The following is a 27,910-nucleotide window of genomic DNA, read 5'->3' as shown; positions in this document are numbered from 1 at the left end:
TCCTCCCTCCCTCTTCCTCCTCTTCCCCCTCCCGCAGACGCGGATGCTCTCGGGCAGCGGTGGCCGCGGTGCGGGGCGGTGGGGGCATGGCGGCCCCGGACAGCTGCGTGAAGGTGGCGGTGAGGTGAGCGCGGAGCTGCGGGGTTCGCGGTCCCGGGGCGGGGGCGGCCTCCGGGGGGGAGGAAGGAGCTCTGTGCAGCCCCGGGAGCTCCGTGCCCGTCCCCTCTGCGCCGGCGCCCCCGAGCCGTGCCCGCTGTCCCCCGTCCCGCTCCGTGCTGCCCTGGGGCTGCTCCGACACCGCAAGACCTCTGAAGCCCGCAGTGCGGGGGGACCCCTGGGCCGTCTGACCGCACCGCACGAAGGGCTTAGACCCCCTCCCCTGGGTGGTGTCAAAGGGGCATTGAGGAGGGGGTCCCTGCAATGTGTGCGTGTGGGGGGGGGGGGGGGGGGGATGTCTGCAGCATCTCCGTGTCCTTTGTACTGCCTCTGAGCTGGGAACAATGCGCCTTACGGCTCCTGCACCTAAATAAAGGAGCTGCCGGCAGCACCTAATTCGTGGGCTGCAGGGGGGGGTCGGGGCCGAGGCCCTGAGCGGCACTACGGGCGGTGGGCACATCCCAAACCTCCTGCACGGCGATGGGTGGAAGAGGGATGAAAGTAGGGGGCTCTTTGTTAGCGCTGGACCGGGCTGGGTGTATTCTGAGTGCTGCCGCTGGGGTCCTGCAGTTCGGTGCTGTTCTCTTTGCTTCTCTCTCTTGGGAAAGGAGGAAGGAGTCCCCGCATCCCCCGCCAAAGGGCTCATCAGCCCCATCAAGTGAGGAAGGCAGGGACAGACCCGGAGCTGCCATCTGCGTGGTGGGAACTGGATGTGTGCGTTCCTCCCACTCGCCCTATGGTTGCCCTGGCTCAGCCCGTGCCTTCCAGGCCAGCCCTGGGAGCACTGAATCCTGTGCAGGATGAGGGGATGATTGGGCCCTTCCCCATCCAGCTGTTCCTGCATTGCTTTCCATCGTGGAGCTGTGGGATGGGGCAGAAGGTGCTGTGTTACTGCTATGGGTGTGGACCCTGTGTGTGGCACCATGGGTGCTGATGGGATGCGGTGGGACTGCATTAATCCTTGATGGAGGAAACACGGAGGTGCTGCCTTGGGCAGAGCAAGAGCACAAAAGATGCTTTGGGTGCAGTGTCAGTGATGAAGGGGAAATGGTGGGTGTGTGGCTGCGTGTACCACGTGTCTGTGCACCCAAACACCTCCCTGCACCGCTGCCCTGCAAGTAGCATTGGGGTTTTCTGCACCTCTCTGTTCAAGGGGCTGAGAATTGAGCCAGGCTGCAGTCTCACAGGCTGGGGAGCAGCGGGGAGGCGACAGCATCCTTGTCATGTGGGTGTTCCTACGGTGCCTGTGTGGAGGCAGGACAGGGTGTCCATGCAGGACACTGACCCGGGGTCCGAGTGATGCCGGCGGCTGCGGGTGGAGATTTCCTGCTGGTCAGACTCTTCCCATCCTCCATCCTGCGCTTTTCTTAGGATGGAGCCTCGTAACAAAGGCCCGGGCTGTGTTCCTTTCTCAAGCAGTGCTGTCAGGGGTGGTGGCTGTGAGGCTGCTTTGGTTGCTCTGTTTCCACCTCATCCCTGTGTGCCATGAGGCCAGAGCTGTCCTGTGATGAGGGGATCATGAACAGGAGGTGTTGGAAATGCAGTCTTCCCCATGCGGTATTTTGGTGGGGATGGGGTGTCCATGGTGAGAGCTGGGTGGGAAAGGAAGGCTCCATCCCTCTCCCACCCCCTCCTTGGTGAAGTGATCCCCGCTTGGTGCAGCACTGGATGTCGTAGCAGAGGTGAAGACAAAGGAGGGCTGAGAGTGACGATGCTGAGAGACAAAGCAGGCAGCAAGCAGGTCGGGGGCTGGCGAGAAACAGCCTCTCGCCCCACTGCTTTTGTGTCAAAGCAGCCCCGGGGGGCTGGCGCTGGGTCCTCTCCCAGCACAGCGCGGATTCTCTTTGTGTGGCACCTTGCCGGGGAGCAGCAGGGCTGCAAAGCCCTCAGACCCCCACCCACCGTGCGGTCCGTGCAGTCCCAGCTCCTGCATGGGGCAGCAAGGAGGAGGATTGCTACCTCAGGGTGTGGCAGAACAGGGGCAAAATCTCCCTTTTGTTCCTTTATAATAACATGAAGGTGCACTGTGATGTTTATTCAGTCTCGGTGTCGCTGCTGTTGGTGAGAGCGAGGTGGGCTCACCAGTGTGGGGGAAAGGAATGCTGGATACTGGGATTTTGGGGAAGGTGGTGTGTGCTGCTGGGGTTAAATGGGTGATGTGTGTGGTCCCGCTCTGTCAGGAGGTGCTGCAGCCACCAGGCAGGACCCAATTCTGGTGTCCCTGGGGTTGGGTGGTGGAGCTGCCCCATCCCTGTTGATCCCCGATTCCCACAGCTGTCCTGCCCTGGCACAATGAGGCAGGGGAGATGCTGTGGTGTTTCTTGCTGTCAACCTCAGTGCACAGTTTAAATCTCCTCCGTTCACCTCCAAGATCCCCAGCTGGCGCTGGGGTCCCGCAGAGCTGGATGTGGGGGGGTTATTTAGGGCACAGGGGGGTGTGTTTGTGCTTCCTGTGTGCCAGCAGTGAAATGGCTGGTGGCTGCCGCAGCGCTGCCGTCAGCAGAGAGGGCGCAGGCCCAGTGGCTGCTGCTGGCCTCGCGGCAAGCTTGTAGCTGCAGGCAGGGCTGCCTTCCCTTTGCCATCAGCGTGAAGCTGACGCGTTGCTTTTGGGCACCTTGGGGCTGCCTGGCTCGGGAGGGGCTGAGCCAGGAGCGCTGTGCCACATTCGGGCGCCGGGCAGGGAGCCCAGGGCTCCTCATGCTCTGGGTGCTCACTTGGAGTCCTGGGGAGGCACAAAGTCTGCTTCCTTTGGCAGGTGACCTTCACAGCGACTGCTGCAGCTCGCTCTGCAGCTGCTGCTCCACCCTGGAGCACAGTGGTTACCTGGGGCTGGGGGTCCCCTCTGCTGGGCACGTGGGCTCACAGGCAGCTCCGTCAGCTGCAGAGCCGTGTTCTGGGGCTGGTGGCCAGATAGGGCCCTGCTCTCCAGGGAGTGTGGCTTTGCTGTGTCAGGATGGTGTGTGTAAACCTGGAGTGTTCAGCCTCGTGGTGGAGGGGGGGGGGGAGGGGGGCTGAGGAGTGGGGGTGGCTGCAGAAAAACTCCTCGAGACCCCAAATGCAGCATCGGCTGGGGGGAGTGCAGCACACGAGTGTGCCCAGGCAGCAGCGACTCAGGAAGCAGAGCTTGTGAAATTGGGGAAGGAAGTTGAGTCGGGTTTCAAGTTTATTTAAACCCTGCAACCTCCAGTGCTCTGCCGCTCTCATAAACACTCCTGCTGAGATGCTCCGTGCCCCTGCACAGCAGCATGGGTCCTGGCTGCCTCCTGCCCTGGGAACTGATCCGGTCTCCTTGGGAGCAATGATGGGATGTTCCTCTCAGGGACAGATTCCTGCAGCCATTGCAGCGTGCCCTGGAGGGCCTCAGCTCAGTGGGAACAGGGTTGTAAAGCATCCTGCTGCCCGCATCCTGCTGCTGCCTGGCTGGGGCTCCTCTGCTTGCTGGGTTGGTTTCTGCAAACATGAAGCCTCTGGGACCAGCTGTGTTTCAGGATGATTTTGGATGCCGGTGGGGAGGTGTCATCAGCCCGAGCTGTGGGTGCTGCCTGAGGGTGATGGCACAGGGAGGGGGATGGAACCCAGCGCTCACTGTCATCGTGGTGCTGCGTCATTCCTGGGAGACCATCTATGGAAAGTGTCCCTGGGGTTGAAACTGGATGTTCTTTCAGTTTCCCTTCCAACCCAAGCTATACTGTGATGAAATGACTCCCTGGGGTGACCCAAAGGACGCAGTCCTCTTGTGATTCCGTGACATCTCCAAGTCTGAGTGGTGTTGGATCAGTTTTGTTCAGCTCTCATGGGGCCATATAGGCTGAGCTTATGAGGTGGATGTTTGGGCAGAGAGGGAGGTGAGATAAAGCTGAGAATGTGCCCGGCTCCCAGGGTTACAGTGCCATGGGATTTCCTTTCTGGAGGCACCGGGGTGCTCCCTAGTGAATGGCACTGACTCACGGCTGCACCCCAAGGCCTGTAAGGGAAGCAGCATCACAGGCACGGGGACCCCAAACCACCTTCCCCATCCTTCGCTCCCCCCGGGTCAGCCCAGGGCTCAGTCCTGGGGGAAATGCAGAGCCCAGGTGTGTGGGCGAGAGGCTTTTTTCTGCGCCTGGCTTCAATCAGGCGCACGCTTGCTGGCTTTTACAGCGGAAATGTTAGAAAGGAGATGGAAACATTGCTGGTACAGGGGGGGAGCGCGGCTCCGCTCTGCGGTTCAGTGCAGAGACGGCGCTGCCTGCAGCATTGCCCCGGGCAGCGTGGCTGTAAGAAGCTTGTAGTGCCTGCACCCAGTGCCCATCAGTGGGGACTTAAATCCTTAATGCCCCGAAGTACCAGGAGCGGGGCTCCCTAAGCCAGAGGGCAGGACCGGCTGTGGCATTCCTGCACCAGGAGCGAAGCTGGGGGCGGGCAGGAGCAAATTGCAGGAGACAGAGCTCCGACCAAGAGCAAATCACGGGAGCCAAAGCTCGAAAGCAAGCTGTCGGAAGCACAGCCCCTGGTCTCACAGGGGGAAGGCGATACTCCCACCAAGCCCGTGCTAATTGAGGAGCCAGCCTTGTCTTTTGTGCCCTTCCCACTGCCCTGAGTCCCAGGGGTCTGTTTCCTTCCCGTTGCTGTCAAAATAGTCCCTGCTGTGGGGTTAAACAGCCGGCAGGTTTGGGGTGTGCTGGATTGCACGAGGAACTGCTGCCAGGCTCTGCTGGTTGCATCCCTTTGTGAGTGACTGTCCGGAGTCTGTTTGCAGACACCCTTGTGGCATCACCCACCCCAGGTCCATCATGATGTTGATGGCATTGCCAGCTGCTGCTCATCGGCTTATGGGAGCTGAGGAGGAGTGCAGGGACTTTGCAAACTCAGCCCGCTCCCGGTGCCCTCCAGGTGATGCTCTGGGTAAAGCTGAGTTCCGTGCTTCCCCCAGGCCGTGCCAGCCCTTTCCTGTGGCCTTGGGTTGGGGTTCCCCAGTGCGGGGTTCCTGTGCAGGCTGTGTGTCCCCTGTTCCATTGCAGGTCCTGGTGCCGAGCAGATGGTGCAGCTTGGGGCCAGTGTGCTCCTGCCAGAGCTAATAAGCAGCACACGGTGGCTGCCAGGACCTGATTGAAAGGTTTCCCTAAGCCTGAGGATTAGGGGGCCCAGGGTCCTCTGGGGCTCACAGCAGTGGGGATTGCCCCATAAAGCTGGGCACAGCCAGCACCCCATGTTTGTGGCAAGCAGAGGGCCTGTGTTGGGGTCACTTAGGGGATGGGTATAGTGTGGTGGCAGGTCCCTCTGCTGAGCCGTGTCCGGTAGGTCTCCGTACACCCCTTGGCTCTGCAGAGGTTCTCTCATTTCCCCAGCAGGGGTGTGGGGACCTGGCAGCCAGCCCTGCTGTGTCTTTGGTGCCAGCCACACGCTGGTGTGGAGGGAGGCTGAGCCCTTCCCCGTGCTGTGCTCGCTCCTGCTAGGAAATGCCTTGCTATATCTCTTAATCTGAGTGTTTTCTGACCAGACCTGGCAATCCCAGGGGAGCCTTATTCAATTTTCTCTGATTGCTGAGCTGCTTCCCTGCTGTGGTAATTAAATGCTTAACTTTGTCTTGATTTGGGTCCAGAGCAACCTGTGTGCCAACAGCCGCCTCTGGGCAGCAAGGATTCTCCCAGGACTCAGTGGGGAGTGGGGCTGGGCTTTGTCCTCCTTAGGACTCTATGGGACCAGGCCATACTGAGCTGACGCTTTGGGAGCTGCTGTCTGTTGGCAAGGATGGGCAGCAAGGTGCTGTGTGTGCTGGTGTGGAGATACGGGAAAGCCTGGAGTTCTCTGCTCTGATCCTGTTGCTGGTGGTGCGGAGTTCTGTGGAGAAGTGGGGTGTGGGAGTGTGCTGCCGTACCCTGCAGAAGGGAGCTCTGGAGCCTTCTGGGTTTGCTGTAGCCGTGAAACAGGGAGAGAAGAAGCTCAGGCAGCAGGGGGCATGAGGACATGATTGCAGCCATCCCCTTCACTTGAATGGAACCTTCCTGTGCGCTGGAGGCTGTGTGGGGTGTCCCAGTGGGTGCAGCCCCTTTTCCTGGCCAAGCAGTGGGTGAAGCCCTGCCATGAGGATGTGGGCTGTACCCCTTCCAAAGCCCATTCTGCTGTCTGCAAGGCCAAGAGATGCTGGGTTCTTCCTGTGGGCTCTGCTTCTTCCCCCAGGCAAGAGGGGCCCTGAGGGCTGCCTGTGGGATCTGCTTCCCGTGGTGCCCATCGGGCACTTGGCTCCCAGCCTGGCCCCAACAGCCCTGCCTTTGTGTGTGCCCCACACTCCCTGCCCCTGAGGGTGCAGCCCCACTCAGCCGCTTCCTCCCAGATGCTCGGTCGCCCTGGCAGCCGAACCATGGAGACGAGTGCTTTCACAGCCTGCCAGCATGGCAGGAAAGGGGGGGGAGAGAGAGAGAGAGATGCTGAGCCTCTGCCGGGCCTTTGTGTCCCCTACTCGGCTCTGGGCCCTGCTTGGCACAGAGGCTGCCGCTGCTGCGGGTTTTGTGTGCCAATGCCAAGCAGGCAGGATCTGCTGGGCCGTCTGTCACCCCCTCGGTCCTTTGCCACCAGCCCAAGTGCAGGGAGGGCCGGCAAGACGTGTGAGGGGTGGTTGGAGTGCCTTGCTTTGGCCCAGAGAAGAGGAGGCTGATGTGATGTGACCCGCCTGGTCAGGTCCTGCATTGCCCAGTGCGTGGCATGGCGATGCTCCCCCTGGGGTAGGAGGGGATAGAACAGTAGAATCATTTGAATTGGAAGGGACCTTTGAAGGCCATCAGCTCCCACTCCTTGCAGTGAATAGGGACGCTCACAGCTCCATCAGCTGCTCAGAGCCCCGTCCCCCTCACCTGGAGTGCCTGCAGGGGTGGGGCAGGGATGGGAATGGATGACAGAGAGCTGGGACTGTCTGATGGCTGTGAGCAGGAAGAACAGCATCACTGACCCAGAGATTTCTTCTGTGCTGGCTCTTGGTGGTGGCCATGTAAATCTCCCCGTGCTGGCTGGTAGGGCTGCTGGTGAGGGTCGCTGCTTCCCCAGAACATCCCATGCAGGGTTGTGTCTGCTGGAAGCTGCTGCTGCTTCCTGGGCTCATCTCTGCCCCCGGCTCCTTCTGCTGCTCTCATGGTGTGAGGAGGGGCTGGTATTTGCACCGTCTACAGGCTGGAAGCTGCTGCAGACAAGTGGTCTAAGTTGTGCCGGTGGAGGTTCAGGTTGGATGTTAGAAACAATTTCTTCTTGGAAAGAGTGGTCAGCATTGGCACAGCTGCCCAGGGAGGCGATGGAGTCCCTGTCCCTGGAGGCGTTCAGAGCTGTGGAGATGAGGCACTGAGGGATGTGGCTGTGGGCACGGTGGGGTGGGTTGGGGTTGGACTCAGTGTTCTCAGAGGTCTCCTCCAGCCTCAATAATTCTACGGTTCAATGAAATGACATTTGGGACAAGTGCTGGGGCTCAGACCAGCCTGTGGGGCACCCATGTCCCCAGCCACTCTTGGGGACACGGGGTGGTACAAGGGGATGCTGGCACCTGGGTCTCCATTCATACCCTTGCAGGTCCCACAGTTGTGGTCCCCAGAAGTCCTATGGAAAGTCCATATGCAGTCACACAGTGCTGCTGCACAGCCTCTCTCCCAAACCCACATGCACGAATTAAACCACTTTCTGGGGAGGGAAGGGAAGAAAGCCTTTTGCTGAAAACTCTGCTCTCGTTTTTCTTGAGAGGAAAAATTTTCCAGAAATACAGTGGTTGCAGTTTGTTGTTCTGTCTGATCCCCAGAAATGCTGTGCGCGTCTGGGGAGGGGCAGCACTTCACTTTAGTCAGAAAGTAATTAAAACTGGGGTTCATTTTCCTGCGGGAGGGTGGGATCCTGGGAAGGCGACAGGAGCGAGTTGGGCTGAGCACATCAGAAGCTGCCTTCTGTTGTGGCTGCGGTGCTAAATACACCCTGAGACACGGATAGCTGTTCCCACATGTCTGCTGTGCGGCTTCCGGGGGGGTCGTGCGCCGGTGGTCCCCCCGGCTCTCGCTGCCCTCAGCCTGGTGAGACATGGGAGCCCCGACCTGCAGAGCCTCCGCTGCGGTCGCTGCCAGCCATGCGGCTTTGGAGGAATTAATAGCTGTTTTCATGAAGCATCCAGGGAGGGAGATGTGCAGTCATTAAGCTCTAATGAGAGCTGTTTGCCAGGGCGTTTGGCTTTGCGTTCCCTTCCTCCGCAGCTCCCTGGGGCGCCCAGCTGCTTCCCGCAGCCAACGCATCCAAACCTGGAGCTGTGCGGCCCCGACGTGCGCCGCTGTCTGACGTGCAGCAGATCTGCGCCTGCGCGGCTCCGTCGGCGCCGTCGGTGCTCCAAAGCCCTCGGGGTGGGGAGCGCGGTGTTGTCACGGCGCCGCTGGAGCCCAGCACAGCCTCTGCTGTCCCGGCTCCGTCTGCAGGGCCCGCAGCCTGGGACAGCCATCGGGCTGGGCGGTGCTTTGGTTCAGATGGTTGTTTTGGTGCTGGGGCAGTCTGGTTGCGTTTTGCGTTTCAGGCTTTTGAATGCAGTTTGATCTCGCTGTCTCCTGTTCGGGTGCAGCCATGCTGTGTCTGACTGCCGTGCGTCTCTTCTGCCTACCGTGCCCTGGCAGTCCAGGTTGCTTCCACGCATCATTCCTACATGCAGCCCAGAGCTCGCTGCCTGGCTGCGGACACTGCAGCAAATGAGCTGCTGTAGGTGTGGGTTGGTGCAAGGGAAGCTTTTAGTGCAGTCTGTGGGTTGTTACCCCATCCTGCTTTGTGTGCTGTTTGCTTCACGCTGTGAGCGGTGGCACTGCTGGGCCTCAGCCTGGAGCAGCCGCAGTCCCAATGCAGAGCATGTCCCCAGAGCCAGGCAGTGGGGTGATCTCTGAGGCCACCCTCAGCGTGTTCCTCCCCCTGCAGGATCCGTCCCCAGCTGTCCAAAGAGAAAATCGAGGGATGTCACATCTGCACCTCCGTGACGCCCGGTGAGCCCCAAGTGCTGCTGGGGAAGGACAAAGCCTTCACCTATGACTTTGTCTTTGACCTGGACACGTGGCAGGAGCAGATCTACACAACGTGCGTGGGCAAGCTCATTGAAGGCTGCTTCGAGGGCTACAATGCCACCGTGCTGGCGTATGGCCAGGTACCCGCTTTGCTCTGCCCTGGGCTTTGGGCTCTCCCAGGGCGGCAGTGCAGAAGTTAGGAGCAGGCAGGGACTTAAAGCTGCAGGGTGTGGAGGGGATGGAGCAGTCTCAGGGTCGGGTGGGAGTTGCAGCAGGGAGAGAAGGGGTGGCGGGGCTGGGGTGCGTGATGGGTGTGGGGGGCTCAGCAGAGGAGCTCGGGGTGGTACGGGCAGCTGTGGCTGCAGCGCAGGACCCAGCTCCACCTTTGCAGACTGGTGCGGGAAAGACATACACCATGGGCACTGGCTTCGACATGAGCATCTCTGAGGATGAGCAGGGCATCATCCCGCGGGCCATCGGCCACCTCTTCAGCGGCATTGAGGAGCGCAAGCGGGCGGCACAGAGTCAGGGGGTGGCAGCGCCTGAGTTCAAAGTCAGCGCCCAATTCCTGGAGGTGAGTGACAAGGAGTCAGGGGTGATGGCATGGCCTGCGTCCTCTGCACAGCCCTCCTCCCAGCAAGGGTGGCAGGAAGGCGTCCTCTGGCTCCTTTTGAAGTGAGCAGCCTCCTCTTCTCTGTTACTCACGTGCATTTTTGCCCCATTCAGCTCTACAATGAAGAGATCCTGGACCTGTTTGACAGCACCCGTGACCCAGATGCACGTCACCGCAAATCCAACATCAAAATCCACGAGGATGCCAGCGGGAGCATCTACACCACGGGGGTCACATCGCGGCTCATCAGCTCCCAGGACGAGGTGGGTGCGGCATCAGTGAGTGCAGAAGAGGGATGGAAGGCAGGGATGTACTTTGTGCTTGAAGGTTTTCTTCCTCTGCTGTGTGTTGTTGCAGCTCATCCAGTGCCTGAAGCAGGGAGCTCTTTCCCGCACCACTGCCAGCACCCAGATGAATGTGCAGAGCTCCCGGTCCCACGCCATCTTCACCATTCATCTGTGCCAGATGAGAGTGTGTGCCCGCCCGGAGCTGGTGAGACTGAGAGGCCCTGCCCCTCCGCTCTTGCTTCCTAGATGGGCTCTTCCTGGCTCTGTGTGGGTTCCCTGGGAGGGGGAGAGGGTCTGAAGTCTCCCAGACAGGCAGGGTTTTGTCTTGTTTCTCTGTGGTTGTAGGGAATATTAGCATTTATTGGGAGCTAAGATATTCGCCAAAGCAGCCCTGTCCCAGGGATGGGGTGACCTGCGGCAAGTTGCTGTTGGGCTCCTCTCACCTGATCGTCAGGGGGCTGCAAGCCGAGGGTAAATGCTCGTAGGGCTGAGGGGGCTCCTGCAGGGTCTGTGGTAGCGAGCCCTCTGTGTGCCTGGCTGCAGGTGAACGGGGAGGTGACCGGCCTGCCGGATGGAGCCCAGCCCACCACTGAGTACGAGACCCTCACAGCCAAGTTTCACTTTGTGGACCTGGCTGGCTCGGAGAGGCTGAAGAGAACGGGCGCTACTGGCGAGAGAGCCAAGGAAGGCATCTCCATCAACTGTGGGCTGGTACGACCCTGGGCATGCGAGGGGCAGCAGGGGGAGGGCAGGGGCTGCCTGAGGACCCAGGGGACCTTTGGGTCCTGCTTGCAGTTGCTCCGCGCTGCTGGAGTTGCTGCGGGTTTTGCTGCCTGGAACTGTAGGGAAGATTCTGTGATCCAAAATTCTAGAGGGCATGGCTTTACTGCTGAGAGCAGGACTATGGTGTACAGCCCAAGTGTGCTAGTCCCCAGAAAATTGAGGGCTGCTAATTTGAGCTTAAAAACTACCCTGAAGTTCAGTGTTTTTCTTCACTGCTCTGGTGCTTGTGAGAGTGAGAGGCGCAACACAGGGAAGGAGGGCAAATGCCGAAACTGGTTGGGAAAGCCTCATGCCTTCGCATCTTGCACCGCGTGTGTCGCAGTGTGCAGTCCCAGCCTGAAATTCTGGCTGTGTGGCAGCTGTGTACTCAGCAGGGGCTGAAGTTGGATGGTGGCTTTCCTTTGTGTTGGCAGCTGGCGCTGGGGAATGTCATCAGTGCCCTCGGAGACCAGAGCAAGAAAGCTGTGCATGTGCCCTACCGCGACTCCAAGCTCACCCGCCTGCTGCAGGATTCCCTCGGTGGCAACAGGTGTGGGGACCCCACATAGGGCTGCGATGGGCTGAGGGGCCGTGGAGTGTGTGGGAGCTATTTCAGATGACTGGTGGGTTGCCTGCTGTGGGTTGGGTGCCTCCTGACAGGCAACATGGCATTGCAGATGTGAATGCCTTGCCTGCTTATGAGTCCCAGCTGCAATTAGGCAGCTTTGGTAGAGTTAGCTGGTGCTAAATGTTCCGGAGCCCTTGCAGATCTGCGACGCAATGGGTGCTGTTGCGTGGCATGACAGCCAGGATTCTCTGCCTGCTGTGAGGACACTTTTTTGTAGAGCCCATTCCTGATGGTGCTCTGTCGCTAGGAGGGATTGAACCCAGTTATAAACCATAGGAGGGCTGGGATGGCTGCCGAGGCACAGGGCTTGAGCTGAGTGTACTGAGTGGGGAAACCACCCCTTCACCCTGCCCTTCACCTTCCCAAGCCAAACCATCATGATCGCTTGTGTGAGCCCATCTGACCGCGACTTCATGGAGACCCTGAACACTCTCAAGTATGCCAACCGGGCTCGCAACATCAAGAACAAGGTGGTGGTGAACCAGGACAAGACAAGTCAGCAGATCAGTGCCCTGCGGGCTGAGATTGCCCGTCTGCAGATGGAGCTGATGGAGTACAAGGCAGTGAGTGCCCAAGCGAGTCCATGCAGGTGGAATGGAGCCGGGAGGAGGAGGAACCCTTCTTGTGTTTGGTTTGGGGCAGTTTTAGCCAGCAGGACCCTCCTGCCCATGATTCTTCCTCCCACAGATAAGTGGCCGTCTCTGGCCCTGTTGTGAGGCCCTTTCCCCTACAGAGTGTGTCCCGTGGCCTGGCCAGTTGAGCTTCATTCTGGATGAGTGTTTGGATGACAGTGGATGGTGTGAGTGAAGCTAAGACACTGTGAGGATGGCACTTTGCCGTTGCTGATGATAGCTGCTGAGCTGCTACCTGCCCAGTACTCCTGTGGGGTGGAAGATTGGATTGGTGGATCAAGCTTTAGAAGGCTCAGACTAGGGCTCGGGGATTCTAGGCAGGGAAAAGCCTTGAAGCACCTCTGACCTGTTGAGTTCAGGCTTTCCTGGTCCTTAGGTTTTTCATTCCCCTGATTCGGAGACTGGGGTTGCCCTCAGGAAGGCAGTGGTGGGGCTCCGTGTCCTGGCACACCCCGCGCTCAGGAACTGCCCGTGTGTCCCCACAGGGCAAGAGGGTCATTGGGGAGGACGGTTCAGAGGGCTACAGCGATTTGTTCCGTGAGAACGCCATGCTGCAGAAGGAGAACAGCGCCCTGCGCATGCGGGTGAAGGCCATGCAGGAGGCCATCGACTCCATCAACAACAGGGTCACCCAACTGATGAGCCAGGAGGCCAACCTGATGCTGGCCAAGGCAGGTGAGGCTGGGCACACGCATGTTGGCCTGGTCCACCCAGTGCGGGAGGGATGGGTGCTGCAGCACTGTCTGTGTCTTGCCTTGAGCCCCTTAAGCCTCTGCTTCTCCAGGTGATAGCAATGAGGCCATCGGTGCTCTCATCCAGAACTACATCCGAGAGATTGAGGAGCTGAGGTGAGCTGGGCACGGTGTCTGTTGGGTCGTTTGGGCTGGTGGGTGCCAATGCGGGGTGCGAGTCAAGATGCTGCTCCTGGCTCTGTGTCTCCACCATTTTGTTTATAAACCTCAAAGCAGCCAAGACCACTGGGCCTGTGGTAGTCCCAGTCTCGGTGCTGGGCAGCGATTTGGCCAGTACTGCTCTTTGCATGGCTACTGATGGATGGGGAGACCCTGCTGGCAGTCTCTGTTGTCCCCCAGGGGCTGCTGACCCACAAATCTGCGTCCGTCTCTGCCTCATGTGACCCCTGGGTACTGCATCCTGGCCTTCCAGTCCGAGGTGTCTGGGCACGGTTTGTGTTTGACATGTCAGTGGCACGTTTCCTCATTGACCACATCTTGTCTCTGCTCCCCAGGACGAAGCTTCTGGAGAGTGAATCCATGAATGAGTCCTTGCGTCGCAGCCTCTCGCGCCTCTCTGCCCGTCCCCCCTACTCTGTGGGCTCATCCCCAGCTCCTGGCCTGGCTGGGCTGGGCAGCCCTGCTGCCCCTGTGGAAACCGAGGCCTCTGACGTCCTGCGACGGGCCAAGCAGGACCTGGAGCGGCTGAAAAAGAAAGAGAGGAGGCAGCGGAGGAAAAGGTGAAGGCTGTGTGATGCTGGAAAGGGGGATGCCCCACATCAGCCCTCTCTGTCCTCATGGGGATGGATATCTCACTTTTTCCCCTATCCTTGCTAAAACCAGAGCACCCAGACAAAGCCTGGGCACGTGTATTCCTTTCCTGGCACTGCCTTGGTTGGCTTTTCACCCACCAAGTATCTGGAGGCTGCTTTCCCCATAGAATACAAAAGCAGGACGTTGGTAGCCCTGCGAGGCTCGTTCTGACATTAAGACTCACCTGTACCCCATTGCTCTCCCCCAGCCCAGAGAAGGAAGCATTTAAGAAGCGGCCAAAGCTGCAGCAGGACAACGGGGAGGAGACGGATGAGAACGAAGCAGAAGAGGTGAGAGGGGCTTCGTGTTCCTATGGAAGGGATGTTCACTTATGGAGGACTGTCGTCACCCTGAGAGGGAGGGTGATCAGGTTCTGCCCTGGCCCTGCAAGGAGGGGCTGTGGACATGCAGACACAGCCAGGAGTCAGCCCTGCTGTGCAGTGAGGAGCCCATGTCTCTTTGGGGCCTGGTTTCAGAGGTAGCTGAAGGAAGGCTGAGGGGACGCAGTGCTGTTCAGCTGGTAGGGAATGGATGTAGCACAGAGCTGTCCTTAGCTGTGGTGTGCACTGTGGGCCCAGAAATGATGCTTCAGCCCATGGGCATCCCATGTAGGAGATTGAGTCACACTGCAGGGGCTGCAGTTGGTTGCTGTGGGGTGAGTTCAGGTTTGGAGCAGGGGAGCGATCACAGAGAGAAGGGCAAAGCCATGCTGCAAGTTGAAATATGGCACTTTCTCTTAGGAGGAGGAGGAGGAGGAACAGGATGAGAGTGGCTGTGAGGAAGAGGATGGACGTGAGGATGAAGATGAGGACTCAGGCAGTGAAGAAAGCCTGGTGGACTCGGACTCGGATGCAGAGGAGAAGGGTAAAGTACAGAGCCCAGAGCACGGGGGTGCATTTGCTGGACTCCGGTCCTGGGAAGGGAGAATTCCCCAATATGCTGGGTTGTCTCCTCTCTGGGGGACTGGCAGAGCACCAGAGTCAGTGCAGGGAGCCTCCAAGTTCCCATCAGCCCCCCCTGCTCCCTCCTTGCGCTGTGGCTCTGTGGGACCATGGGAGCAATGCTGTCCCCATCCCTGCTGGCCTGACTATGCTCTCTGGCTTCCAGCGGTGAATTTCCAGGCTGACCTTGCAGATTTGACTTGTGAGATAGAGATCAAGCAGAAGCTGATCGATGAGCTGGAGAACAGCCAACGGCGCCTGCAGACGCTCAAGCACCAGTATGAGGAGAAGCTGATCCTGCTGCAGAACAAGATCCGGGACACGCAGCTGGAGCGGGACCGGGTCCTGCAGAACCTCAGTGAGAGCCACCTCACCCACAGCATCCCAGCAGCATTGGGTCCCTTTTCTCCTCCTGCCCACCTGGCTAAGGGCTGACACATCCATCCCCTGCATGCAGCCGCAGGCTTTGCCACCAACCCTGCTCTGCTTGAGCAGCTGGGATCCCAAGGCTGTGCTCTTATCACTGTGGGAGTGGGAGCTGGGGACTGCTGGGGAGGATGGTGAGGCAAAGCCTTTATTGAACACTGCTTTGTGGGGTGTACGGATTCCTGGGTGAATTGTGCTGTGGGCATATGAAAGACCCCAAAGACCCACAGCGTAGCTGATTTCCAGGCTCAGCATGAGCCAAGGAGGCTGCACTTGGCTGTAGGTCCAGGTCCACATCTCCTTTCAGCCCAGCAATTGGTGTAACTCACTGCCCCTGTTTTGTGTCATCCCATTGGATGCCCCAGACAGACCCCTGCCAGTGCAGCATGACAGAGGGCTCTAGTGAAACAAGGGGCACAGAGACCCTTACAAACTCTCTCCCTACTCCTGCAGGCACCATGGAGTGCTACACAGAGGAGAAGGCCAACAAGATCAAAGCAGACTATGAGAAACGGCTGAAGGAGATGAACAGGGACCTGCAGAAGCTGCAGGCTGCCCAGAAGGAACATGCTCGCCTGCTCAAGAACCAGTCCCGCTACGAGCGGGAGCTGAGGAAGCTGCAGGCAGAGGTGGCTGAGATGAAGAAAGCAAAGGTACTCAGGGTGGGAAGGGCGTTGCTTGGGAGCAGCGAGGCTGAGACTGGTTTGGCCAAGCCTGGCTTCCTCTCAGCTCAAGGAAAAAGCTGTTTTCTGCTCCTGCTGGTGATGCAGGATGCCTGCCTGGTGGATGGCTGTCCTGGCTGCTGGGAACACCAGGTGCAGACATCGCACCTTCCCTCTGCAGGTCGCGCTGATGAAGCAGATGCGGGAGGAGCAGCAGCGGAGACGACTGGCAGAGACGAAGAGGAACAGGGAAATAGCACAGCTCAAGAAGGAGCAGCGCCGGCAGGAGGTGAGAAGGCAGCCTGCCTGTGTGCTGCTGGGTCACCTGGTGCCAGGACGATCCTGAATCTCGCAGTGTGGTTGTTGGAGATCTGTGAGCTCCCCACTGCGTTCAGGGGAATAGTGCCACCAAAACTAGCCTTGAGGCTGGAATGGAGGCTTCTGCACTGTTAAAATCACAAGTGATGCTCATGCCAAAGCAACTGCTCTAGTATTTGGTGGTGGAAGTGCTGGTTCTGCAGCCATTGCTAAGGTGTCTGGGCGGCTTGCCTTTCCCCAGCAGGACCTCATAGTCTGTCTCTCCTATGCAGTTTCAGATCCGGGCTCTGGAGTCTCAGAAGCGGCAGCAGGAAATTGTGCTGCGAAGGAAAACTCAGGAGGTGAGGGGGGGACCACCTTCGTGCAGCCTTCAGCCCCAAGAGGGATCCCAAACAGTGGCTCAGTAACACCAAATCTGGGAGCTGAGGTCGGTGATGGGTTTGTCTGGGGATGGCTGATGGCAGCATGCTCACACTGTCTTCTGGGCAGGTCTCAGCGCTGCGCCGTCTCGCCAAGCCCATGTCGGACCGAGTTGCAGGCAGGACGAGCCAGAAGCCAGCCATGCTGGACTCTGGTGCAGAGGTCTCAGCCAGCACCACCTCGTCTGAGCCAGAGTCCGGCGCTCGCTCCGTCTCCAGCATCGTGCGCCAATGGAACAGGAAAATCAATAACTTCCTGGGAGACCCCTCATCTTCTGTCAATGGGGCTCGGCCAGTCAGGTCAGGGCAGTGGTGGCACTGCAGGGCTGGGTTAACGAGACAGGGAATCCCAGGGCTCAGGGGTCTGCCTTTTGGCTGATGGCAGAGGCTGGAGGCCAGCTCTTCATTGTGTGTTTGGCTGGAGGTAAAGTGCCTGGAGGTAAAGGGATGGGCTGTGCTTGGAGTGTGCTCTCTATGGAGCTGTTAGAGCAGGGAGGGGTGATGGCAGAGGTGGATAATCCAAAAGCGAGACAGCCTCCTGTGATGCAACCAGCACTTGGGCATCATTCTGGGGACAGCACAGCTTCCCAGACATGGTGCAACTGGGTGCCCACGTGCCTCTGCTCCCCTCGTGCTGTAGGAAGAAGTTCCCCAAGAAGGGATCGAGTCAGACCTTCAGTAAAGCTGCCCGCCTCAAGTGGCAGTCGCTGGAGCGGCGCATCTTCGACATCGTGATGCAGAGGATGACCATCGTCAACCTGGAGGCTGACATGGAGAGGCTCATCAAGGTGAGTGGGGTGGCCGTGGGGCTGCGGGTGGCCGTGTCAGCACAGTGCCAATCCTTCTCCCTTTTTCCTTCAGAAACGAGAGGAGCTGGCACTGCTGCAGGAGGCCCTGCTGGGCAAGAGGGCGAAACTGCAGGCAGAGAGCCCGAAGGAGCAGAAGGGGCTGCAGGAGCTGAACGAGGAGATTGAGGTGCTGGGGGCCAACATTGACTACATCAATGACAGCATCTCTGACTGCCAAGCTACCATCATGCAGATTGAGGAGACCAAGGTGGGCAGGAGGAGAGGCTGGGAGGGAGATGGGAACGTCCCTGGGAGGGAACTCAGGCATCACAGTGCTTCCTGGGCGTGGGAAAGTTGCATGCTCCCACTTCAGTGGTCTCCATGCAAGCTTTTGTGGGGTCTGTACTGGAAACTTGCTGGGAAAAAAGCTGGGCTTCAGCACAAACCCCACAGGTTTTAGTGCCCAATTTTGACACCAGACACAATGCGCACAGCTCCTTACCCCTCTGTCATCAGGAGGCTTTGTGTCTCTGCAGCCTCTGGGACAGTGGCTGTGCCACCGGCCAGGACCCCATGGGGCAGCAGTGGAGCAGCTTCAGCCCCGAGTGCCTGTGCAGGCTGTGGTGCCCGCTCTGTCAGGCCCTGCCCCGTTGCCATTCCCCCGGCCTCATCCAGTTCCTTCCCCTCCCAGGAGGAGCTGGACTCCACGGACACCTCGGTGGTGATCAGCTCCTGCTCCCTCGCTGAAGCCCGGCTGCTGCTGGACAACTTCCTGAAGGCATCCATCGACAAGGTGCTGCTGCTGCTTGGAGCGCTGTCTGCACGTGGGGCTTTCTCCCACCTGTGAGTCGTGCGGTGGGGATCCCATAGCGCCTGTCTGAGGACGGTGTGATCGTCCATCCGGCAGGGCCTGCAGGTGGCACAGAAGGAGGCCCAGATCCGCCTCCTGGAGGGACGGCTGAAGCAGACGGATGTGACCGGCTCCTCGCAGAACCACCTCATCCTGGATGCCCTGCGGGAGAAGGCTGAGTCGCACCCTGAGCTCCAGGCGCTGATCCACAACGTCCAGCAAGGTGGGCCAGAGCCCAGACCGCCCTCCCTTACATTGGGTATGGCCTCCGCCTCTTCCCCGTGGGATAGAGCTGGACTTTCTGTGTTGGGCGCTCGGGAAGCACCAGGAGGTGCCGCCATTGGCATCAGCATGCCCTTGGGCTGCACGGAGGGTGCAGAAGAAGGCCTGCTGCCTCATGGCTGCCCAGGCTGTGCCCCCAGCTCCAGCGCAGTGTGCTTTGATTGGGACTTGGTTCCCTTCGTGCTGCTGATGTGCCTTCTCCCTTGTGTGCAGAGAACGGCTACACCAGCACAGATGAGGAGGTCTCCGAATTCAGCTTGGCTTCGGATGGGAGGTGAGCAGCCAGCCCCTCACAGCCTGCAGGCTGTGCGTTCGTGTGTGGTGGCTGGAGGTGGGGAGGGTTGCCACCTAGGGAACTGGCAGGTAGATATTGAGGAAAAAAACACCATCTACACTTTCTTGTGGTGCGTAGCCCTTTGGGGAGGGGAGCACAGACATCTCTTAGACACTAAAAGACTTGATCATCCTTTGGAGAAGGGGTGCTGAGGAGCAGGGAGTGACCTAGGGAGGCTGAGGGACTGGTAGCAGTCTGTGAAAGGAGTTCAGTGCTGAAGATCCATCTCTGCCACCTTCTCCTTGCAGCATCTCCCAGTCTTTCAGCATGAAGGGCTCAGCGAGTCAGGATGATTTCAAGTTCAAGGTGAGTTGGCCATCGCATGGCCCTGTTACAGGGTGTTGGAGAAAGGGTTGAGGGACGTGTTGGGTCCATGCCTGAGCCCCGTGTCCTGCTCTAGGGAGAGCCCAAGCTTTCGGGGCAGATGAAGGCAGTGTCAGCTGAATGTCTAGGACCCACGCTGGACATCTCCACCAAGAACATCACCAAGTCCTTGGCGTCGCTCATGGAGATTAAAGAGGATGGGATCAGCTTCTCAATCCGAGACCCCTATTACAAGGAGAAGGTGTCACGCACCGTCAGCCTGCCCACGCGGGGGAGCACTTTGTGAGCACAGGGCGATGGTCCATCGGGCTCCGGGAGGTTGGCTGGGAGGCGTGGACCACGGGGTGGGAAACTCTGCCCTGGATGTCGAGGGGCAAAGCAATGAGGATGAGCCAAATCCTGCCATGCAGCTCAGCCTGCAGCACGTAGCGGTGGGTTTCTCCAGCAGGCTTTTCAGAACGTTGAGGCTTATGTTGGCACTCAGTGTGGGTGGAGAGTGGTCCAAGAGGAAGGAAAGAAGGGGCGGTGTGAGGGCCCTGTCTCACTGCCCTGGCTGATCAGCCTTCATGGTGGCTTCTTGCGTTGCCAAAGGTTTCTGCGCTCAGAGGCATCTTCTGATCTCATGACTGTGTCACCAGGCAGCCCACCTTCTCCATTTGGGAGGGGGGGATGTGGAGGTTCAGCACGGAGGTCTCTGGATGGAGGAGGGCAGGCACCTGCTATGTTCTTTTTTTTATTTAAGTCCCAGACAATCTCGTGTCTCAGACACGTCGCCTCTCACAAGGAGGAAATCCTACGACCGTGGGCAACCTGCTAGGTGAGCCGGGGAGGCCTTGGGCAGGGGGAGGCTGGGAGGTCTGGGCAGGCTGGCAGAGATGCCTGCTGATCAGCTCCTGCTGCTTCAGCTGCGCCCTGGGCAGTTTGGCAGCTGCCAGGTGAGCGGTTCCCAAGTCATGTGTTCCTCTGATCCTTCCTGGCCCAGGCCTCCAGATGTCGGCTTCACTCCTCCCTCATCCCCACCCACACGCCCTCGCAACGACCGCAATGTCTTCTCTCGTCTCACGAGCAACCAGAGCCAGGGGTCTGCCTTGGACAAGTAAGTCGAGGTGGGGTGGGAGAGTCTGAGCGAGGGGCACCTGTGCAGTAACAGCAAAACCTTATCAGGTCCCACTGTGGGTGTTGGAGCGCCCAGGTTGTCTCGAGCCACCCTCCTGGCACTGCTTTTCCTTAGTGCCCCTCTGCAAGAGCAGCTGGATGCTGCGCTGGGCCCTGCTGCACTCCTGCCTTGCGTGTATCCCTCTGAGCTGCTTGCAGGAGCTCCCAGTCCTGGGCTTTGGTTGAGCCGTGCAGTGCCAGGCTGGGATGGCTGGAAGATGTGAAGCAGGATGCAGTGAGGCAGGGTGGGGGTTGGCAGGAAGCTGATGGGGTGGCACTGACCCACAGGCGCAGCGCCGGCCGCCCGCAGGGCAGGTTGGGCAGCTGCCCTCACCTTGGAGCACTGCTTGCAGCGCGGACGTTCCTGACGGAGATCTGCTGTCTGACCCTCACGGTCCCTGCTGCTCCTCTGCCCTTTCCTCTGTTCTCTGTGTGTGCTTCTCTTTTCCCTCTCTCCTCTTTCTCCGTGTTCTCCCCTGGCTTGGATGCAATAACAATCCTCCACTCTGACTCCTCTGCTGCCCCTTCTAGTCTGGGTTTTCTCTCCCATAATCCTGCTAATTTTCTGCCCCTAGGTCTGATGACAGCGATTCCTCTGTCTCGGAGGTGCTGAGGTATAGACAACTTTCTATTTATTACCCCTTCCTCTTCTTTTCTCTGTCTCACGAGTTTGCTCTCCCTTGTCCCTGCATGCTTCACCTGTGCCTTGCTGCTTTGCCCACCTCCCAGCTTGTGTGTGCTGTCCCCTCTTGGCACGCCACCGACAGTCCCTGACAGTGTCCCCCCGGTTGTGAGTTTGAACCGTTCCTGCTCTGCTCAGCCTTTGGAAGCCAGGCACTGGGCTTGCCTGCAGACACGGGCTGCTTTGCAGAGGCAGCATGCTCTGTGCCATCTCTGATGGGCTCTTGTCAGCATGTCCTGTCCCATCCCTGGCTCTCCAGCAGGACTGTGATGCTGGGATGAGCAACACTGGACACTGTGTCAGTGTGTTCTTCTTGCAAGCGTCTTCCAGGGAAATATGTGCAGGTGTTCCCCATGCTTGGCTGCATCTCTGCAGCACTGGGTTCCGGGTGGGCAGAAGCCAAGTCAGTGCTGTGCAAAGCTCAGCATAGGGGTGAAGGTTTGTCCCAGTGCAGTAGAGAGGATCCCTGGTGCGAGGACAACCTTCTCCCTGCCTTTAGGAGCACCTCTGGTGCAGAGGATACTGGAGATGTGGCACCAGATGTGCGTGTGCTTTGTCACCTTGAGCTGTTTGCTCTGATCACGTCTCACGCTGGGGAGCCAGAATTTCCATTTGGTCTCAGTGTCACCTCAAGACCAGTAGAAACACTAGGGGTCAGAGGAGAGCTGCTTAATTTGTGAGCACAGCTGCTACTTGAGAAAGAGATCGCACGCATGCGACTTCCAAACCCGAATTAATGAGCTTACATTCATCCTTCTGACTAATGCAAACCTCATGTGGCCCTGGGCCTGTCATTCTCCAGCCTCCTGCCTTGTTTTCCCTACTCATAAGATTTAGCATAGCTCAGAGCCCCTGGCAGTGCTTGGGGTGCCAGCAGGGAAGAGCTGCTGATGGCCATAAACATCAGGGCTGCAGCTGTGGGGCTGTTGGACCGCGGTGCTTTGAACACTCTGATGTGGAGGTGATTGGCAGATGCTGTGCCCAAAGGGCTGAGCTGCGTGTGCCTGCCGGCATCCCTTGGAGGAAGGTTTGGCAAGGATAGATTCTCTCCTGCCCTGGGCCAGCACTGGGCACAGGGATGCTGGGTACAGATGCCAGTGCTGCCTCTGTCATCCTTATGGTCTTAAAAGGAGTACAGTTCTGTTTCCAAACGTTGCCAGCCACAGGCTGGCTGGCGGGCTCGAAGGAGCTGCCATCATAATGAAGCATTCCTAGCTTCAGAATGGAGAAAGTGCAGTTTGTCCTAAACTGAGCTGAGGCCAATGAGCTGAGCCTCCAGGTTCATCTCAGTGCTGCCCAGGTTTGAGTGGCTCAGCAGCAGAGCAGAGGCCATGAGCACCGTGTCTCACAGTCTGTGTCCCCTGGGCAGAGCCGTTAGGCTGGGGCTGCTCGTGGGGAGACTCCCAGGTTTTCCATGAAGGTGTTTGCTCACGTGCCTGAGTTCAGACAGAGGGGCCCATTGCTCTGCCAGGCAGAGGAAGATGCTTGGGGTGAGGCGCCTCGTGCTTTCTCATGCCCGTAGGACCTTGTGGTGCTGTGCCTTTCCACACACCTACCCCACCACACTTGTTCTTTCTTTCCCATGCAAGGGGCATCATTAATCCAGTGGGTGGCACCAAGAACGCGCGGACAGCCCCACTGCAGTGCGTCTCTGTGGCAGAAGGACACACCAAGCCAGTGCTCTGCCTGGATGCCACCGATGAACTGCTTTTCACTGGCTCCAAAGGTGAGTGGTGGACAGAGAAGGCGTTGGGGGTTGCTGGCTTTTTATGCGCTATGGGAGCAGGTTGGCATGGGGAATTCGTGGGCACTGCGGGCATGGTTCCTCCTGGGCTGCTCTCCTGTCCCTGCCCTCTGATGTCCACGTGCTGGAGCAGGCTGGCTCCGTTCCCCTGGAAAGGAGCTGAGGGTGGCGGGAGGCAGTGTTTGGGAAGGGATCGGTGCCTCCGTGCCATGGAGGATCTCCCCAGCCTGACGCTCTCAGACGTGCTCTTCTTCCTGCAGACCGGAGCTGTAAGATGTGGAACTTGGTGACTGGTCAGGAAATCGCTTCCCTCAAGGGTCACCCAAATAACGTTGTTTCCATCAAGTACTGCAGCCATACGGGGTTGGTGTTCACCGTGTCCACGTCGTACATCAAAGTGTGGGACATCCGGGACTCAGCCCGCTGCATCCGCACCCTCACGTACGTGGGGGGAAGGGAGGCTGTGGGCACCTCTGGCTTTGCAGGTCTCCAAAACTCCCGGGATCCCATAGGGTGGAGACAGCCCAGCTGCTTTAGTACCAGCACTACCAGTACTACCTACCAGTAGCTGTAGGAAACAGGGAGGCTTAAGGAGATCTTGGAGGGCAATCTGTGAGGACCCTCTGCAGAAAAGGCTCAAAGGAAGGAGCCTTGAAGAGGATTTCAGCCCTTCTTGGGGGTGGCCAAGAGAGCCAGCAGCTCTGCAGAGGAGGCCCAGACCCGAACAGCATTGCTGAGTCCATCCCAGGCTTTGCAGTGGAAAACGTGGGTCTCCAAGGAGGAGTCTAAGATTGGAACGAATCATGGACTCAAAGAGCGTGGCAGACCAGTGTTACCAGCTCACTTCTGTGCCTCAAGGTCTTTCTCCCTCCCCCCTCTCCTGTGATGGGGAGGCCAAATATGTCTGCCTCCCAGTGTGGCCAGCAATAATCCAGCTCTTCCTGCAGGAGGACTGAGAAAGCAGCAGCACCCAAGTGGGAACTAGGGCAGGGTATTCTGTGTTCTGTGCACACCTGCCATCTGTGGCTCCACCCCAGGCAGAGCACTGGTCTGGAAGGTGGAGGTGATCCTGGTCCCATGGCCAGATGATACCACTGATGATACCTGCAGGACCTTTCCCAGTGTGGGACCACCTGGGAGCCAGCAGCCCCTTTGGGCTCCTCAGCAGGGCCTCAGAGGCTCTGACCTGGTCTCTGATCATCCTTTCTCCTCCCTTCCTCTCTAGGTCTTCTGGCCAGGTGATCTCTGGGGATGCGTGTGCTGGGACAACCACACGCACTGTGACCAGTGTGCAGGGGGAGCACCAGATCAACCAGATCGCTCTCAACCCCACTGGCACCACCCTCTATGCTGCCACTGGAAACTCCGTCCGCATCTGGGAGCTGAGCAGGTGAGGGGCAGCACAGAGGCAGGCAGGACGACTTACTGATTCTGTGTGGACAGTGTCCATCTGAAAAGACTGCCCTAAGGAAAGGGAAAATCTTTTTAGCTGTGGAAGCTGCCTGAAATGAAGGCTTTCAGAACCCTTCTGTACACCTTTTCTAGTCCCTGTTTTGGGACCAAGGGGTGATGAGCAGCGACAGGGCTACTTGAGATGTGGGTTCCATCTGTGGGAAGAGGGAAGAGATGGTGGATGAACAGCAGTTTCCCCAGGCTGTGCCACTGACACTGAGCCCTCAGTGCAGCGTGGGCTCTGCAGGTGGCTGTTGTTGTCCCCCAAAGCTGCCTTCATCCCTCAGCATCACTGTGAAGCAGGGTACCTCCGATGGCGATGTCCCCAGAAGGATCTTCCTCTGTCGGGGGCTGATGTGAGGGCAGTGGGGTTTGTGCTGGGGGAGGGCCCTGAAGGAGCTGTGCTGTTGGGAAGGGGCTGACTGACCCTTGTCACTGGTTGCAGGCTGCAGCCTGTTGGAAAGCTGAGTGGCCACATTGGGCCCGTGATGTGTCTCACGGTAAACCAGACTGCAAGCAACCATGACCTGGTGGTGACAGGCTCCAAAGATCACTACGTCAAGGTACTCTCCTGTGGCTGCTGGGCAGAGCCCAGAGCCCTCTTCTCTCCTCCTTGCCCAGATTTCTGGTTTTCCCTGTTCTGCACGTGGCTTTTTGTGCATCTTCTCACCCCAAATCTTGCTTTTTATTTCATGTGTGATACAAATACAGATTTGGAGATGGGGGTTTGCATCTCTCACTCCTTGGACTCTGTGGCTCATGCTTCCATGTCACATCTGACTCAGCTGAGCAGTTTGTCCTGTTCTGCTCAATCCTCCCTCCTGTTACAGGTGATTTGCACCTGCTCATTTGCAGCTCCAGGACAACAAAAGATTGCACCTTCATTTTATGTTATTTTATTTTATTATTTTATTTTTCTGGCTATTAGTAGGTTTGAATTGGAGCTGGCATCAGGGGAGTGGAGAGGGGTGGTGAGGTGGGGGGGTGGCAGGATTCCACTCTTCTTAGCATCATGAAGAAAGCTCATGATGGGTAAAATGTAGCAGAACAGAGGCTCTGTGGTGGCACATCTCTCCCGGTGGATGAAATGAGGAAGACAGTAATTGTAACTGAGTTCTGATGGCATCTCTGAATTGGATTTCCCTTTTGTGACATCCTTGAGCCGTGCTGGCAGGAGAGTTCTCCATTACTGTAGGAAGTCGTTAGGCGTTTGTAGAATGAAGTGATAGTTCCACTGCAAAGTATAGGAGTAAGGAGAAAGTAAGTGCCTGAGGTATTGTCTTGGAACCCTGAGAACAATTTCCAGCTATGACACGGACTCCTGTGCCCATGGTGAGGGATGTGTGGATCACTGTAACCACCCACCCAAGCGGTGCTATTTAACCACAGCCCTGTTTTCAGCAGATCTGCTTTCTGTGTGCTCGGTGCGCTGAGCCTCGGGAATGGAGGGTGGTGGCCAAGTTCTTCGAGGAGGGCTGTCCTCTGTTTCCGGAGCCATCCGGGGTCTCCCAGCTGCTGTTTTCCCCCCAGGTGTTTGAGATTGCTGAGGGCGTGGTGGGCAATGTCAGCCCCACTCACAACTTCGAGCCCCCTCACTACGATGGCATCGAGTGCCTGGCCATCCAGGGAGACGTCCTCTTCAGCGGCTCCAGGGACAACGGCATTAAAAAGTGGGATCTGGAGCAGCAGGAACTTCTCCAGGTCAGGAGGGGAGCATAGGGGTAATGTGGGGCAGAGCAGGATTGCTGCTGTGTGTCTGGGGAAAGGCTGAGGGACCTGGTCTGGGTCCTGCTATCCTGGGAGGGCAACCGGTTCCTGGGGATCTGGCAGCGTGTGCCAAGTGGCTCAGGGTGCCTATAGATGTGTACTGCAGGGCGCCCAGAACTGCCAGCTCCCCTTGGGACATAGGCTTGCAGCATCAGTCGCTGTGCTACTCTGAAAACAGGATTCAGCCCTAAGTCTTGAGTCCAGCTCGGTGATTCGGATCAACCCCGGGGCAGCAGTGATGATCTGCAGCCCTGCAGCTGAGTGTGTGAGGCCGACTGTGATCTCTGCTCTGTCCCCATGCCCACAGCAAATCCCAAATGCACACAAAGACTGGGTCTGTGCCCTGGCCTTCATCCCTGGCCGCCCCATGGTGCTGAGTGCCTGCCGAGGAGGCATGATCAAAGTCTGGAATGTGGACAACTTCACCCCGGTTGGGGAGATCAAAGGGCACGACAGCCCCATCAACGCCATCTGTACCAACTCCAAGCACATCTTCACTGCCTCCAGGTGAGCCTGAGGCTTGGTACTCCCCAGAGCCCCCGGGAGGTGGGAGAGCCCTGGGTTGACCTGTCATCCCTGGGCCTGGGTGGGTTTGCACTGAGCAGGGCAGGGAGCCTGGAGGGAGAAAAGGGTGGGAGGGATCTCGCAGCTTTCTGGTCCCTCCGTGCCTTCATCTCTTCTTGCCCATCTTAGTCTGTCCCCTGCCCACTCTCTGGGATATCCCCACACAGGGACCCCTCTTCCCTGGGGCTGGGCGTCCCCTGCTGCTCTCGGGGAGCAATTTGGCAGCAAGACTCTGATGTCCTCTTTTCCACCATGTCCCTTTTCCCCCTTCCTTTCTCTGTCTCTCTCTGTCTCTCCTCCTCCCCACCTCCCATCTGTGCCACAGTGACTGCCGGGTAAAGTTATGGAATTACGTGCCTGGGCTCACCCCTTGCCTTCCACGACGCGTCCTTGCCATAAAGGGCCGTGCTACTAGTCTGCCTTGACCCTCCTGCTCTTTCTGACTCTCTTGCACATGCACTCTTCTGTCTTTTCTTTCCTTTTCTCTCTCTCCATCTCCTCTTCCCTCTGTCTTTCTTGCTGTTGCTTGCTTTTGTTCTTCTCTCTTTCTTTCTCTCTCTCTGGTCTGAGCTGCTTCTTAACGGTATGAAACTCTTTTGCGTTTTTCCCCACTTGATAAATCCGTGCTGGAGGTGACTTGCCCCTTTGTCCCAGCCAAACCAGTCATTCCCCTGTGGAGTTTTGTTTTGTTTCCTTTTTTTTTCTTCTTTTTTTTAACCTCTTGCCCAATGCCCACATCTGTGGCAGCTGTGTTCTGCCCTCACCCTTGCATGGATGGTGGGGGGGAGTCGGCAGCCCCCTGCCAACCAACCCATGCCCTGGGGAGACCAAATTCTCTACCCCACCACTTTGAGCCGTAGGCAGAGCCGATGCAGGGGCTGTGGGAGTCCTGCGGGTCACTGCTTGCCTTTGTCCTCAGCTCTGCCAGTGGGGTGAGCTGGAGGCTGAGCCCCATTGGGCCTGCCTGCTCCCTCAGACAGACGTAGCATCCTCCTGCAAGAGCCTGGGAGCCTCGTGGGCTGCATGCTGCCATGGGCTGGGGGTGGGCGGCGCTTCTCTCGCAGTGCCTGCCTGAGGCATGTGAAGCTCCTGGCTCACACCTCTCTCTTGCTTCTGTTTCTCAGCGACCTGACAGTGAAGCTCTGGAGTGGGAGGAGGTTACCCACCAGCTCCAACTAGGAACTGCAGAACTGCTAGAAGATGTGGCAGGAGGGTGAAGGCTGGGGTTCATCTCCCTTGCTACCAAGACCCCATCATCTATGGGAACTCTGCCCAGGGATGGGGATTCTTGTGCCTGACCCGGCAGGGTGGATGAGATCCATCCTGTCCCATCCTTGAGCACTGACAGATCCTGTGAAGAGGCAGCTCAACGAAGCACCATCCGCTCCACTTTGCCTCCTGCTGCAGTTTCTCAGTGGTTTTCCAGTGACCAGGAAAGACTTCATCTCTTTTCTCACCCACCCTACTGTGCTGCCTGCCAGGTCTGTGAGAGGTTGGAGTCCAGGTGAGCTTCCTGGCTCCTTTTCAGAGACACCCAGCTCCCTCCTGCCTCTGTGGCGTCATGCAGCCTCTGCCTGGATTTGCTGCTTTTGTCCCCGC

General features: G+C 58.3%; 1 protein-coding gene across 4 annotated transcripts; it reads left to right on the top strand.

Moving 5' to 3' along the window:
• Nucleotides 1-86: 86 nt before the first annotated feature.
• KIF21B (kinesin family member 21B) lies at nucleotides 87-27,490 on the top strand (the record flags this gene model as incomplete). 4 transcript variants are annotated; one of them, XM_079546523.1, is made up of 35 exons in its annotated part: nucleotides 87-124; nucleotides 9,055-9,277; nucleotides 9,529-9,711; nucleotides 9,864-10,013; nucleotides 10,108-10,242; nucleotides 10,581-10,748; nucleotides 11,234-11,349; nucleotides 11,795-11,990; nucleotides 12,545-12,734; nucleotides 12,844-12,907; nucleotides 13,306-13,530; nucleotides 13,812-13,893; nucleotides 14,350-14,467; nucleotides 14,711-14,902; nucleotides 15,424-15,623; nucleotides 15,814-15,921; nucleotides 16,223-16,291; nucleotides 16,440-16,669; nucleotides 17,010-17,157; nucleotides 17,231-17,425; nucleotides 17,849-17,950; nucleotides 18,065-18,230; nucleotides 18,503-18,563; nucleotides 18,872-18,929; nucleotides 19,024-19,229; nucleotides 19,690-19,764; nucleotides 19,930-20,043; nucleotides 20,678-20,716; nucleotides 22,374-22,510; nucleotides 22,789-22,969; nucleotides 23,754-23,918; nucleotides 24,426-24,543; nucleotides 25,511-25,681; nucleotides 26,055-26,254; nucleotides 27,436-27,490. In XM_079546523.1, 35 exons carry the CDS (start codon nucleotides 87-89, stop codon nucleotides 27,488-27,490), a joined length of 4,878 nt encoding a protein of 1,625 aa, XP_079402649.1. The 4 variants fall into 4 exon arrangements, with proteins under 4 accessions (XP_079402649.1, XP_079402647.1, XP_079402650.1 ...); XM_079546521.1 differs by lacking the exon at nucleotides 27,436-27,490 and adding an exon at nucleotides 26,637-26,736; XM_079546524.1 differs by lacking the exon at nucleotides 20,678-20,716.
• Nucleotides 27,491-27,910: the final 420 nt, after the last annotated feature.

Source organism: Tetrao urogallus, assembly GCF_951394365.1.
Source record: "Tetrao urogallus genome assembly, chromosome: 24".
NCBI classification, from domain to species: domain Eukaryota; kingdom Metazoa; phylum Chordata; class Aves; order Galliformes; family Phasianidae; genus Tetrao; species Tetrao urogallus.
Note: the sequence above shows the minus strand (reverse complement) of the source record. Positions and strands in the feature narration are given on the sequence as shown.